The sequence below is a fragment of the Pimephales promelas genome, chromosome 9 (genome assembly GCF_988280905.1).
Source record: "Pimephales promelas chromosome 9, fPimPro1.hap1.1, whole genome shotgun sequence".
Lineage (NCBI taxonomy): Eukaryota > Metazoa > Chordata > Actinopteri > Cypriniformes > Leuciscidae > Pimephales > Pimephales promelas.
The window spans coordinates 36,104,719-36,118,384 of NC_142777.1; the positions used below are offsets into that span (position 1 = coordinate 36,104,719).

Here is a 13,666-nt window from a genome sequence, read left to right on the forward strand (position 1 = left end):
ACAAATCGTACGAATTAGTACGAGTGAGGTCGTACGAATTAGTACGAATTAGCCACTTTTTAATCATGCGTCGAATTCGTACGAATTGGTCGTGAGATAGTGTTGGACTAGCGGGTCATGTATAGCCTCCCTAACCACGTTCTTGAAGGAATGGAAATTAAGGGGAGGGGAGGGTTTTTTTCTTTAACAATAATCTGTTAATTTATTAACAATGACTTTTTAATTGCGTTCGAAATCCACATGTCTCAAATTAAATTAATGAATGGATCTATATTTCATCTTATCACCCCACTGAACAAGGTCACTACTAGCGTAGGACTTCTAGAATTACAGACGGCTGATGATTTTTTCAGAAATGGAAAGTTGCAATGCCCTATAAAATGTATGTATTCGTAGATTACTGTCTCACTTATTTCATGGTGATTACGCGCACTCGGTAACTGTCGAGTTAAATGTGTCGGTACTGTGATTATGCTCCGTGCTCTCATGTCGCCGTCCGCCAATACGAATCCTCCTCAGCACCACACATACACACACACACCACCTCCTCTCTCGTCTCACACACTCCTCAAAGCGTCTAACACGCTGGAAAATCAAAGCGCTCGCCTCTCCTACTCACACACTGCCTGCGCTGCGCGCAAAGCGCACAAGCCAAGAGACTCCAAGTTTACTGCGCATTTCCTTTCTCTTTTACATCGACTTTTTACATTTTTATTTATTTTTATTCCACTTTAGAAAATAAAGTGCGTATTGTGTACAGAAAATGCTTTTTAAAACAGTTTGAGTCTTTCACAGCTGAACATGAATCCTCTCTGTGAACGCAGCTGAGATTATCTGATATTAGGAAGATGGACCGGAGGCTTCCGAGGAGGCGATGGACGTTGGCAGGGCAGGTTGTTTGTCTGTTCTTGTGTGCGTGCGCACTGGACCGGGTTTTGGCGCAGATTCGCTATTCAATTCCCGAGGAGTTGGAGCACGGGGCTTTCGTTGGAAATATAGCAGAGGACTTGGGTTTGGACGTGGCCAAATTATCCTCCCGGAGATTCCGGATTGTTTCTGGGGCAAGAAAACAATTTTTAGAGGTGAATTTGGAGAACGGGATTTTGTTTGTGAATGAGAAGATTGACCGAGAGGAGCTCTGTGAACAAAGTCCCGTTTGTTTCTTGCACTTGCAGGTGGTTATTGAGAACCCACTGGAACTGTACAGGGTAGAGGTGGAGATCTTGGACGTGAATGATAACGCTCCCAGTTTTCCGTGGAGCGAGTTTAATCTGGAGATCACGGAGTCTGCTGCGCATGGCTCCCGGTTCCCGCTGGAGAGCGCGCAGGATCTTGACGTGGGCTCAAACTCTCTCCGCTCGTACTTACTGAGCGCCAATCAACACTTTCTGCTGGACATTCAGACCCGTAACGATGGCAGCAAGTTCGCCGAACTCGTTCTGCAGTCCCCATTGGACCGGGAGCAGCAGAAGACGCACGAGATGGTGCTCACGGCCGTAGACGGTGGCTCCCCGTTGCGATCTGGCACGGCTCAGATCACGGTCACTGTGCTGGACGCGAATGACAACGTACCCGTGTTCGACCGCTCCGTATACCGGGTCAGCTTGGTGGAGAACGCACCGAGAGGGACGCTTGTGCTCAAACTGAACGCCACGGACCTGGACGAAGGCGCAAACGGCGAGATCACCTATTCGTTCAGCGGGCACGCGCCTCTGAAGGTGCGGGAGTTGTTTAGCGTGGACTCTCACTCGGGTGAGATTCGGGTGAAGGGGATCGTGGACTACGAGAGGGCCAGCGTGTACGAGCTCTACGTGCAGGCGAAAGACAAGGGTCCCTCCGCCGTGGCCGTGCACTGTAAAGTGCTGGTTGACATTCTGGACGTGAACGACAATGCGCCCGAGGTCATATTAACCTCGGTGTCAACACCTGTTCAGGAGGACGCGCCGCCGGGCACGGTGATAGCTGTGATCAGCGTAATGGACCGCGACTCCGGAGAGAACGGAGCCGTGGATTGCCAGATCCCCGGAAATGTGCCGTTCCAGCTGCACTCCTCTTTTAAAAACTATTACACACTTGTGACCAGCGAGTTTCTCGACAGAGAGTCTGTCTCGGAGTATAACATCACCCTCACGGCTCGCGATCTGGGCTCGCCGCCGCTGTCCACCAGAAAGACGATTCTGGTTCAAGTGTCTGACATCAACGACAACCCGCCGCGCTTCGTTCAGCCCTCATACACTGTGTATGTGACCGAAAATAACCCCCCGGGCGCTTCCATTTGCTCGGTGACCGCATTCGATCCGGACTCTAATCAGAACGCGTATTTGTCCTACTCCATCCTGGAGAGTCAAATTCAGGGCATGCCCGTGTCAACTTATGTCTCCATCAATTCCGATAACGGGAACATCTACGCGCTGCGCTCTTTCGATTACGAGCAGCTCCGCAACTTTCAGATCCGCGTGCAGGCGCAGGACGCCGGTTTCCCGCCGCTCAGCAGCAACGTGACCGTCAATGTTTTTGTTTTGGATCAGAACGACAACGCACCGGTCATCCTGTCACCACTACCGAGAAACGGCACCGTGGCCACTGAGATGGTGCCCAGATCGGTGGACGCGGGATACCTTGTGGCTAAAATCACGGCACTCGACGCGGACGCGGGGCAAAACTCTCGCCTGTCATATCAGGTGCTGCAGGCGACGGATCCCGGGCTGTTCAGCGTGGCTCTGTACACCGGGGAGATCAGGACGATCCGCCGCCTCGTAGACAAAGATGCCGTTAGGCAAAGACTCGTCATACTCGTCAAGGACAACGGGCAGCCGCCGCTCTCGGCCACCGTGACCATCATTCTCTCGGTGGTGGACAGCGTGCCGGAGTCGCTGTCAGATTTCGGTGACCTCTCGCTCAGCCCTCAGCCCCCGTCCAACCTCGCGCTCTATTTAATCGTGTCACTGAGCACCGTCTCGCTCATCTTCCTCGTGGCCATCATCGTTTTGGCGGCCGTGAAATGCTACAAGGACCACGACTCCCTCGGCGGCTACGCGCTGTCCTCGCTCGGTGCCGCGTGCTGCAGCTTCGAACCGGAGCCGCCCACCGAGGTGTTTAAAAAGTCCAATCTCAACCTGCAGATCTCCACCGGCGCCAAAGTGCCCACGAACTGCGTGGAGGTAAACAGCAATCCTGGAAATCTCTCTCAAGCGTACTGTTACAAAGTGTGTTTAACGCCCGAATCTGCAAAGAGCGACTTTATGTTTCTCAAGCCTTGCAGTCCCGGCACACCGAGGAATAACGCGGCGAGAGGAGCGGATAACCTGGCGCTGAGCTCACAGAGCCGCTGCTCGTCCGTGAACAACGGAGCGACTACACCGAACGAGGTAGAAAACTCTCTTTAACATCCACATGTTCATTGAGCTGTCAGCTGTTGAGTCACTTTCGTGAAGGGCATCATTTGTGCACAGAAGTGTAAATTATGTATTTGTGAACGAGATGAATTGGCTATCGATTATCTATGAGTACACAGAAGACAAACTGGAGGGCGCTAATTGTTTGATAATAAATATTTAATACCTCAATGACCTTGATTGACAGTGAACGAGCGTTTCTAGACAGCAGGATCTTCAAGTGAAATCGAGGACAATGCACGTCTTTCAGCACTCTCTCCAGTTCTTCCTTTGTTTGTGATCTCTCTCTCTCTCTCTCTCTCTCTCTCCCTCTCTCTAATATATATAGGATATATACATTTCTAAAAGAGAGAGGCCTATATACAAATCTTTTAAAAATGTTGTGTAACCACTTTTAGAAATGTACACAAAAAGAGCATCATTCTTTTTATTCTTTATTCGAATGCGCGCAGGCAGCTACTTGTTCTAAATCTTGTCTAGGCTATATGTCAAGGGCGCGCGCACACACACACACACACACACACACACACACACACACACACACACACACACACACACACACACACACACACACACACACACACACACACACACACACACACACACTACAAGCTAATTATCCAGTACACAATGGCACACGGACGCGGACTGGTTTCTTCCATAATGGGGCTGGGAAATGAAAGCATTAGGGAGCGAGCAGGAGCCGATGGAGACGTGTCGCGCCTGTAGATTCTGCCACTTTGCCCTCATAGAATGAGTACCAAAAAGTGTGTTCTGTTATCATCCACTAGGTGGAATCGTCAGGCTGTAAAACGTAAACGTGCTCACTTCAGTGATTATTCAATTGTCAGGGTGACCTGTTGGAGAGACAGGTGCCACCGACCTTGCCTTGGGTCAGAGAAGTTCATATTGTGAAGAACAAAACTCGTCCTTTGAGAGAATTGCACTGTACAATCTGTGGACTTAAGGTCTCAAATAGAATAGGCTATTCATGAAAGCATCTTTTATACCGTAATTACTTGGCAGGTCACTGGCCAACACATTTAGGACAAATTCTGCCCTTGAGGGTATACAAAGAAAAGCTCAAACAGATTGTGTTCACTCGGAGCTACTGTGCAGATCTTAAACAGGATTTCATCTGGGAATATATTAAAGCTGAAAAATCCTTATAAATTCACCAGAGCTGCAGCGGAAAATGCGAACGTTTCTAAAATAAAACAAGAAATTAAATTAAATCGAATTCGTCGGACAGTTAAATGCGTTTTCGAAATTAATTTCCTGCCCGCTGCGGTTTCCTTTGAAGATTAAAATCGTATGTCGGTGCTCTAATTATCTACGGAAGGTATTTTGAAGAACCGTTCTAATAATAAGCTTACATGCGCTCTCCTTATGAAAGTCTCTAAGCGAATTAATAGAGCGTGGAATCCATACTCTCTCTCTCTTTCTCTCTCTCTCCCTCTCCCTCTCTCTCTCTCTGTCTTTGACATGGAATAAATAACACCCCCATTCTCCTCCTCCTCTTCCTCTTCCTCCACCCCCGCCGCGTCTCTGAGGATGAAAGAAGACCGATACACTAGAGTCATTGCTCAAGGCACCACATTTCTGAAAGAAATGACGTGCAATTAACACTTTTGGCCACAAGGAGGCATTAAAAATCCCTTAAAAATAGCCTACGCTGAACAAAAAAAAAAATAGGTGTAGAATCTTTTTTTTTTTCATTCAGAAAGAAAGACTGAAATAGTATTTTCTTGTAAAACATCAATAATCTTTGTGTTATTTACATGGAACTATTGTGGTTCATCATAGTTTTATTGTGTAATAATTCATTATTCTATTTCTCACATATGATTGTTCTGTGTGTTGCAGCTGAAACAAGCAAACACTGACTGGGCCCTCACCAAAAATCAAACCTCCTCTCTGAAAAGGTAAAACACACGTTTACTTGTTTCTAAATGGGGATACACCATAGACTTACCCTAACTGTTCCTATAGCTCAAGCAAATTAGCATGATGAGCAATGTAAACAAGCAGCCAAACCCTCAAAAACCCTTTTTTTTTTCTTTTTGAAGACATAATTCAGGTTTTTTTTCATTCAGAGTTCAAGAAGACAAATATATAATTTATTTAATTTGTTTACTGTCTCATTTCATCTCTGGTTGGCCTGATTTCTCTTCATGTGTTTGCAGTTGTAACTCTGTGAACATGGATGGCACTCTGATGCGTAAAGCCATGCAGGCCGAACCAGAGAATTATGTGGGTCAGATGGCTGCCGGACAGTATTGGACCTGGGGAACCCGCTCCAAAGGTACAGCTATACCGTATACGTCACATTATTTAGTCATTTATGCATTTAGTAGTCAATATGAAACAGTTAGTGAGTCAAAACCACAGGATGTGATCCATGAATCAGATTCAAGCTCCAAATCTGTTTTATTTCTGTACATTATTGAGGAATATATTACTCGGGGCCTTTTTGATTTGTGTGTAAGCTCTGTGGTTAACTTTACTTTAAAACACTTGCATGTTTTGTTTTTTTTTTGAAACAGGAATGTAATGATCTGACATTAAAAATAGGATATTCAATGTGTAAATTTTGCTTTCATTAAAGCCAGTGAATTAGGTAAAACAGCACTTTGCATTGTGTCATTGGGCTCTGGTGCAGATGTTTAGGAATCTCTAGTTTTTAAATCTCTAATAAGGTCAGTAAAAACAGCAAGTTTGTAAAATATTATTACAATGTATAATAGCTAGTTTTTCATTATTTAAATCCATTTTAAATGTAAATTATTCCTGTGATGCGAAGCTTTTTAGCATCATTACTTCAGTCTTGAGTGTCACATGATTAGAAATCATTCCAATATGATGATTTGCTTCTTAATTATCAATTAGGTGCTCAATTATTAATTATTAATAGTTCTTATTATCAACGTTTTTTTGTCTGCTTAATGATTTTGTGGAATTTTAGTTGCTGAATAAAAGTGTTCATTTCTTACCCCCAAACTTTTGAATGGTTGTGTATCGCATTTTTCACAAAAATATCAAGCCATGTTTATAATAACAAATGTTTCTTGAGCAGCAAATCATCATATTATAATGCATTCTCATCCTAGCGAGTCATATAGTGACGCTTTTGACATTTCCCTTTATATTAGCGTTAATATAACACGCACAGAGCTTTGTTCGGTTCATTGGTAGATTTAGGTCTAGGGTTAGAGTTAGACCACTAGGAGGCGCCGTCTGGCTCACATATATCTGCGTCTCATATTGACGCTAAAGGCTGCCATGTGCTTTGATGTAGACGAAATTTCAAAAGCAAAAAGTATCATGTGACACTGAAGTAATGGCGCTGAAAGTTCAGCTTTGATCCCAGAAATAAATTACATTTGACAATATACTACGATAAAAAAACAGTTATTTTAAATTATAATAATATTTCACAATATTCCCGTTTTATTGTATTTTTTAATCAAATACACTCTAAAAAATGCTAGGTTGTTTTAACCCAATTTTGGGTAAAACATGGACATACCCAGCCATTGGGTTAAAAAATGTAATTTAAAAATGTAACCCAATGGCTGGGTTTGTCCATATTTTACCCAAAATTGGGTTAAATCAACCCAGCATTTTTTAGAGTGTATATGCAGCCTTGGTGAGCAGAAGAGACATCTTTCAAAAACAGTAATTACTCCAAACGTTTGACCGGCAATGTAAGTACTGTTTCTTTTTTAACCATCCAGAGTACCGGATGCATTCTCCAGCGGGTGGGGTTTCTCAGAGGGCATGGACGCCTCACTACACCCCCCCACACAACCCCCCCCATCACCAGCAGTCCGCGGCACAGACCCACACGCACCCGCACCCGCCGCCGGACTACCAGCACAACGTCTACATCCCCGGGACACCCTCCGGCTTCTGCACCCTGAGGCCCGTCTACCGCAGCGAGCTCGACCTCCACAACTCGTTCTCCACCTTCGGCAAGAAGCGTAGGTTCATCTCTCCCAGCAGCTATGACCCGTGTGACGACACAGGGGCGGATGTCATCAACAACGACTTATACAACGAATAAAACAAGACAAAAGGAGTGACTTATTATTACCAAAGCATAGCACTCATCATGTAGTCTCCGCCTCCGCCCCATCTGATGCACACTGCACATGCAATGCAAACCCCATCCATCGGGGGGTACAGGTTTGCATTATCCGACCTGGGAACAAAATTGTTTTTAAATGACACCAGGTGGATATTACGATCTCTGGATTTTCACATCTGGGATAGCCGGTATTCAGAAGTGGAACTGTATAGTTCACTTTGTTTTCTGTTTATGAAGCTTTTAAAAAAACTCTCTCTTGGTTTCTTCTGGTTTCCATTTGCAGAGATGTATAGTGCAACAGTGCTGCCCACTTTTTCAGTGGCGTGGGTTCCAGAAGTATTTTTCCCATATGAAATCGTAAAGAAAAAGAGTTTTGTTAAAGAGTTGGAAGCCATGACCCAAACCAACCAGCCACAAGGTGAATCACAACAACATTTAGGGCTGGGCAACGATTAATCGCGATTAATCGCATCCAAAATAAAAGTTTGTGTTTACGTAATATATGTGTGTATAGTGTCTATAATTATTTTGTATATGAAGAGTTCAGATGCAAAAGCCTCTAAATGCCGTTTGAAATTTTCTTCTAAAATGACCATTTTTATCAAGCTTGTATATTTAAGTTCAGTAATTTCACTTAAATGACATTGCCATTTAAGTGAAATTACTGAACTTAAATATACAAGCTTGATAAAAATGATCATTTTAGAAGAAAATTTCAAACGGCACTTAGAGGCTTTTGCATCTGAACTTTTCATATATAAATACACACACACGCATGTATATATTTAAGAAAAATGTGTTCTTAATATATCAAATATTTATATTTTGGATGGATTAATCGTGATCCAATCGCGATTAATCGTTGCCCAACCCTAATATATATATATATATATATATATATATAGTAGTTTGAGAGCATATGGAGATTGACTTTGTTTTGCAATTTGCTATATGCTTAATGGGATGAGGTAGTTTGCTTGTTGTGATTTTCTGATTGGTGGAGATTTATGGGTAATGTAGTTTTTCACCAGGACTTCTGCTGTTGATGTTATGATGGCTACACAAAAACATACCATTGATTTACAACCTAGTAGTTCACAGTAGGTCTGTCTTTAAAGGTTTATAAGTTATCATTAAAAATAAGTTCCCTCATAGTGAAAATGAAAGGTAATTTTTCCTTCCAGAACCCGACGGTTACACTCTATTTCAGATGAACTCACCCCTAAATGAAACAAAACAGAGGTCAAAACAGAGTTGCTGTTGATGTTGGCCAGTTTCTTCCTGTCTGAGTCAGACTGCTTGTCATGTGACAGGCAGGGAACCTAATATCTATGATATAACAGTGAGGCTATGTTGGTTCTCTGTACTCACACTCCCTATAAGGTGCACTTTTCACTCACATCGTGTGTGTTAGTTGTACATCATATTACTGGAAGAACAGTTCTGAGAACGTTCTCTGTTCGCTGGATAGGGCCTATGTCCTGTCATACGGGCCCATTTTACTCGACTACAGAGGCTCTGTTCCTCGGGATAGGATGGTGACAATAAACTGGAACTTGAATATGACTGTACACTCTTAGAAGAAATGGTTCTATTTAGAACCAGAAATGGTTCCATCCCCCGCTTCATATATGGAACTCCAAAATGGTTCTATATAGAACCATTTTTTTTTTTTTGGTAAAAGGTTCTTTGGCCATGTATGGAGCCCCAGTCTTCTATATAGAACCCAGAGGAACCCCTTTTTTAAGAGTGTATAGAACCTTTTAGGGGTTCCAAATACGTAGCGCTGATAGAACCTTTTAAGGTTCTATATAGAACCTTTTCTTCTAAGAGTGTACATCTCATAGATGGACGAGCAGCAGGCTCTTATGATCCCACTGAAGCTAAGAAACTTGCTTGTCCTGTAATATGAGGGACAGAATACAACTTAATTTTATTATTATTACTTTTACTTGCATCTGCTTGGTTAGCTCAGTCACACCAGGCCTAGAGGTCAATGGTCAATACCATTGAGAGGCCTGGCCTGATATTTAATGCAAGACTGAGTATCATTATTATTTTTATATTGTCCTATTGTTATTACTTTGACAATCATTTCAGCCAAAATGTGATTATTATACACCTTTTGCACACGATCAACACAGTGGTCATGATGTGGCTGAATTGTGGGCTGGGAGATTGATCAATTCAATGTGAATGACTGGATCTGCATTTAGACACATTACTGCTTCATACAAGAGAACAGTGTGTGAAACTCCATTCATTCCAAATATGTACATACAAATATGAGAATTAAATATTTTTTTTTCTGAAATAAATCTGCTGTGTTGTAATTCATATTTTATAAGAAATATGTAGTATGTTGGAAATTGAACACTACTAACTTAATACTGCACAATATATACTACTCATACAACAGTGAGGACCGTATGCAATATGTATCAATAAAAAGGTAAGTTGACCTTCACATGACCATACCACTTTGCATGGAAGTGGCATCCAGTTTCATATTAGAAATGTGTCTGTTTACATTTTTTTGTCAAGTTTTTACAGCCTGTTATAGATGATTAAGAGGACCTATTATGCAAAATGGATGTCAGATTGCACAGGCCCCGCCCACGACTGCTGACTGACTCTGCCCTGTTAGCATAGCCCCGCCCCTGAGTGAGCTGTTAAACAGCAGCATTCAAGTAAGAAATTATACTTTTTAAAGTTATTCAATCAAGAGTAGTGAGTGATTTTCTGTTTTTCTGTTGTTAGTGTTGTTAGTTTTTGGCAAAGTATCCTAGGCACGAGCTGTAATGGCTCCGCCCTCTTTTGGAAAGTGGGCAGCTCATTTGCATTTAAAGACACATGCACGGAAACTTTTCCAACATTGTTATAATACATGATCTGTGGGGTATTTTGAGCTGAAACTTCACAGACACATTTTGGGGACATCTGAGACTTATTTTACATCTTAAAAAGGGGCATTATGATTCCCTTTTAAAAACCACAAATTTGGGTAAAATATGGACAAACACAAATGTTGGGTTAAAAATGTAATTTCAAATTTTAACCCAACTTTAACTTACACTTTCAATTGTACATTTTTTAATTGCTTTTTTTAACCCAACATTTGGGTTTGTCCATATTTTACCCAAATTTGGGTTGAAACAACTCAGCATTGCTACAGATATTTTCAGTGTTCAGATTTATGTTCTAAACTTTAATGAGGAATATATTTATATTATATAGGTTTTTTGTTTCTCACACAAACCGCTTATTTCGTGTCTTAGGCCATCAATGTGTACTTACATTTACGAGTCATTAAATCATGTTTAATTTGCACTTCTCTGTGCATGCTCTTTGAGGTGGTGACCATAGATCTCCATTATATGACTGACAGACAAGAACAGTTTGACCTAAAAATATAAAAATTGAACTGTGGAAACAAAGACACCTACATCTTGGATGCCCTTGAGGTAAGCTAAACATATCAAACATTTATTTCAAAGTGAACATTACTTTGAAAATGTGCTTTAAAAAGTGTTAACATTAAAGCACTGTGTACACTGTGTGATTTTTACCCCCATCTAGTGATGAAAAGATATATGACCATCCAGTGAATATTAGTTTCTGTTCCTCTCAATTCCGATTTTGTTTAAAACTCCTACGGTGGCCAATGTAGTCCAAGATTAACATGGCTTCCAGTTCGGCCTCGTCCATGAGTGTTAACTCAAACGTGAACGCGAAAGGCGAAGCTTGAATTAACGGGTATGTCCCTCTTTGGCTAATGTACTTTCAAGATGGAGGAGCAACATGGCGACCGACATTAGAACCCCTTACCCGTATGTATTTTCAATGGCATATTATACACTCATGAGAATACTTTATTACTTGAACGAAGTAAATATACATTAGCACATATATTTTTGAAAGAACTAAGTATATTTTTAGCTAAGAATAAACTAAAATAGTTACACTGTGTAGCTTTAAAGAAGAAAATGTGCGATGTGTAGACCATGTGTTTATTTTGTTGGTCAAAACATGAAAGTAAAAAGAAAAACTGAAGTAACTTTCAGAAGGAACCCAGTTGTCAATTCTCGTCCAGATTTTATGGTTACAAACCGAACAGCTCTATTGTTTTAATTAATTCTTAACACTTGCATGAAAAGACATTTCTCAGCACAAAGAAGAAGGAATAAATGACCCAGGCCACTCTCATGCACCGAGTAAACACAGCAAATGCTAACATATTCTAATGAGCTTTCTTATATTCTCTTTTTCCTCCCACAGAGAATAGACTTGGTTCATTAGCCGAACAAACACAAAACTCTCTCGTCTAAATATCATTTTAATTAAAGACGGGGAAGCAGACGGGGGAATATGTCTTCCCCTGAAAATGCCACACCTGGACGCAATCTCTCCCGCGCCCTTTCCATTTTAATTTCCCGGGGAAATGAGTTCAGAATGTCAATAGATGAGTATCGCCCAGTTGAGAGGGGTAATTAGGTTTGCCGTGTGTCCTTTCAGATTACAAACGTTAATGAAGAAACGGTCTCTATGGCGCTAAAACACTTCTCTAAATCGAAGTTCATCTCTCGGAGGGCCCGTGAACCGGAGGTGAGGAGATGAGCAATTTAGACATGTCCCTCTCTAGACTGCAGATCACGAATTAGAGGAGCTCAGCTTTACAGAGTCAAATTCAAACAATGACATCCTTTTGAGAAGTAGGAAATATCTAGGGAGAGAAACTTGAAAACTTAGCTCATGAATATTAATTAGGTGCTATGTAATCTTTAGGTGGTATGTTCATAATTAGGTGGACAGTCACCCGGTAGTTCTTGCTGATTGGCTAAAACTCAGACTGACCTTGTTATTCTTATTAAATTTAAAGATGAAGTGTGTAACTTTCTTATATTTTGGAGCTGAAGCCGGGCATGCAATTAAATCTAGAATGTTTAAGGATCTATTTTAGTATAGTGCTGCTGAATAGTAAATTCAGTGACGGGTCATGTGTCTGCTTTGTTGTACAAACTGAACTATTAAGATAATATTTATTAAGTGTGTCTGCGATTCACCCTTCACCTTTGACCTCCAGCATATAGTGCATCCACAGTTTGACCACGTCCCTGTCTTAGACCGAATGTTTTAGCTCTAGCTGTTACTATGACAACTCTCTCCCTTTGTTACATCTTGTTTGGAAACCAGTATAGCAGAGCTGCTCTAGACATTATGACATCATAGCCACAGTTTAATGAACAGTGATGTGTTTTATCTCTTTAATGTTTTCTAGATTATTTACAATGACATTTACACTGATTGTTTACACTGACTGCCATTAGAGTCAACAGCTGTGTGTGTGTGTGTGTGTGTGTGTGTGTGTGTGTGTGTGTGTGGCCTGGTAAATCCTATGGTTACAAACTGTCCCCTCAAAGATGGAAATATCTAAAAATCATTGTCCTTGTGGGACTGTTTTTGGTCCTCATAAATCATATAAGTGATTTTTTGAAAATGTAATAATGCAGAAAGTTTTGTGTGATAGGAAGGTTTAGGGGTAGGGTTAGTGTAAGTGGAGAGAATATACAGTTTGTACAGTATAAAAAAATCATTATGTCTATAAAAAATGCACAAACAACATGAAAACACATGAGAGAGAGAGAGAGCTCATTATTGCCACATTTTCACCGATAGACTCTTGGAGTTTGAATTTTATTTAATGCTTTGACTCTAGACTTTTGGAGTTTGAATTTTATTTAATGCTACTTTAAACATTTAATTTTCAAGAAAGTTATCTAAACCGAGAATATAATTATGACATGACATGAATGTGCAGCTGACAAGTGGGAAATCAGTCTCACAAAACACCACTAGAGGTCGCCTGCATTACATGCCATTAAGCACAAGGAGCACAACATACAAGTATTATCAACTTTTGTGTCACATTATAATATTTATATCCATAAATGTACTCCATTAACAAAAAGAAAATCATAATGATTCATACCTAAGATTTTTTATTTTTGAATCCATGCCCCAATCATGTTTTCTCAAGTTCACTTTGAAATAAAGATTACATACTGATACTGTATACCTATTTCTAAATTAGCAATTTTGAGTATTAGCTCATTCACTTATTCTCTTTGACATAAAATACAATTAATTGTGATACATATTTTTATGTGTAAAACCATTGAAT

At 41.1% G+C, this 13,666-nt stretch overlaps 1 protein-coding gene across 2 annotated transcripts; it reads left to right on the plus strand.

The window, feature by feature from the left end:
• Nucleotides 1–480: 480 nt before the first annotated feature.
• On the plus strand, nucleotides 481–8,071 carry LOC120473307 (protocadherin gamma-A6). 2 transcript variants are annotated; one of them, XM_039663092.2, is made up of 5 exons: nucleotides 481–3,161; nucleotides 3,255–3,368; nucleotides 5,262–5,320; nucleotides 5,582–5,700; nucleotides 7,133–8,071. In XM_039663092.2, exons 1-5 carry the CDS (start codon nucleotides 849–851, stop codon nucleotides 7,459–7,461), a joined length of 2,934 nt encoding a protein of 977 aa, XP_039519026.2. In that variant the 5' UTR covers nucleotides 481–848; the 3' UTR covers nucleotides 7,462–8,071. The 2 variants fall into 2 exon arrangements, with proteins under 2 accessions (XP_039519026.2, XP_039519025.2); XM_039663091.2 differs by having other exon boundaries at nucleotides 482–3,368.
• The last annotated feature ends 5,595 nt before the right edge of the window (nucleotides 8,072–13,666 follow it).

What these genes read in the sequence shown, in the direction of transcription:
- LOC120473307 (XM_039663091.2), top strand. Translation starts at nt 849, where the DNA reads ATGGACCGGAGGCTTCCGAGGAGGCGATGGACGTTGGCAGGGCAGGTT. An exon ending in GAGCGACTACACCGAACGAG is followed by an intron (nt 3,369 to 5,261) that starts GTAGAAAACTCT and finishes TGTGTGTTGCAG; the next exon opens with CTGAAACAAGCAAACACTGA. An exon ending in CAAACCTCCTCTCTGAAAAG is followed by an intron (nt 5,321 to 5,581) that starts GTAAAACACACG and finishes ATGTGTTTGCAG; the next exon opens with TTGTAACTCTGTGAACATGG.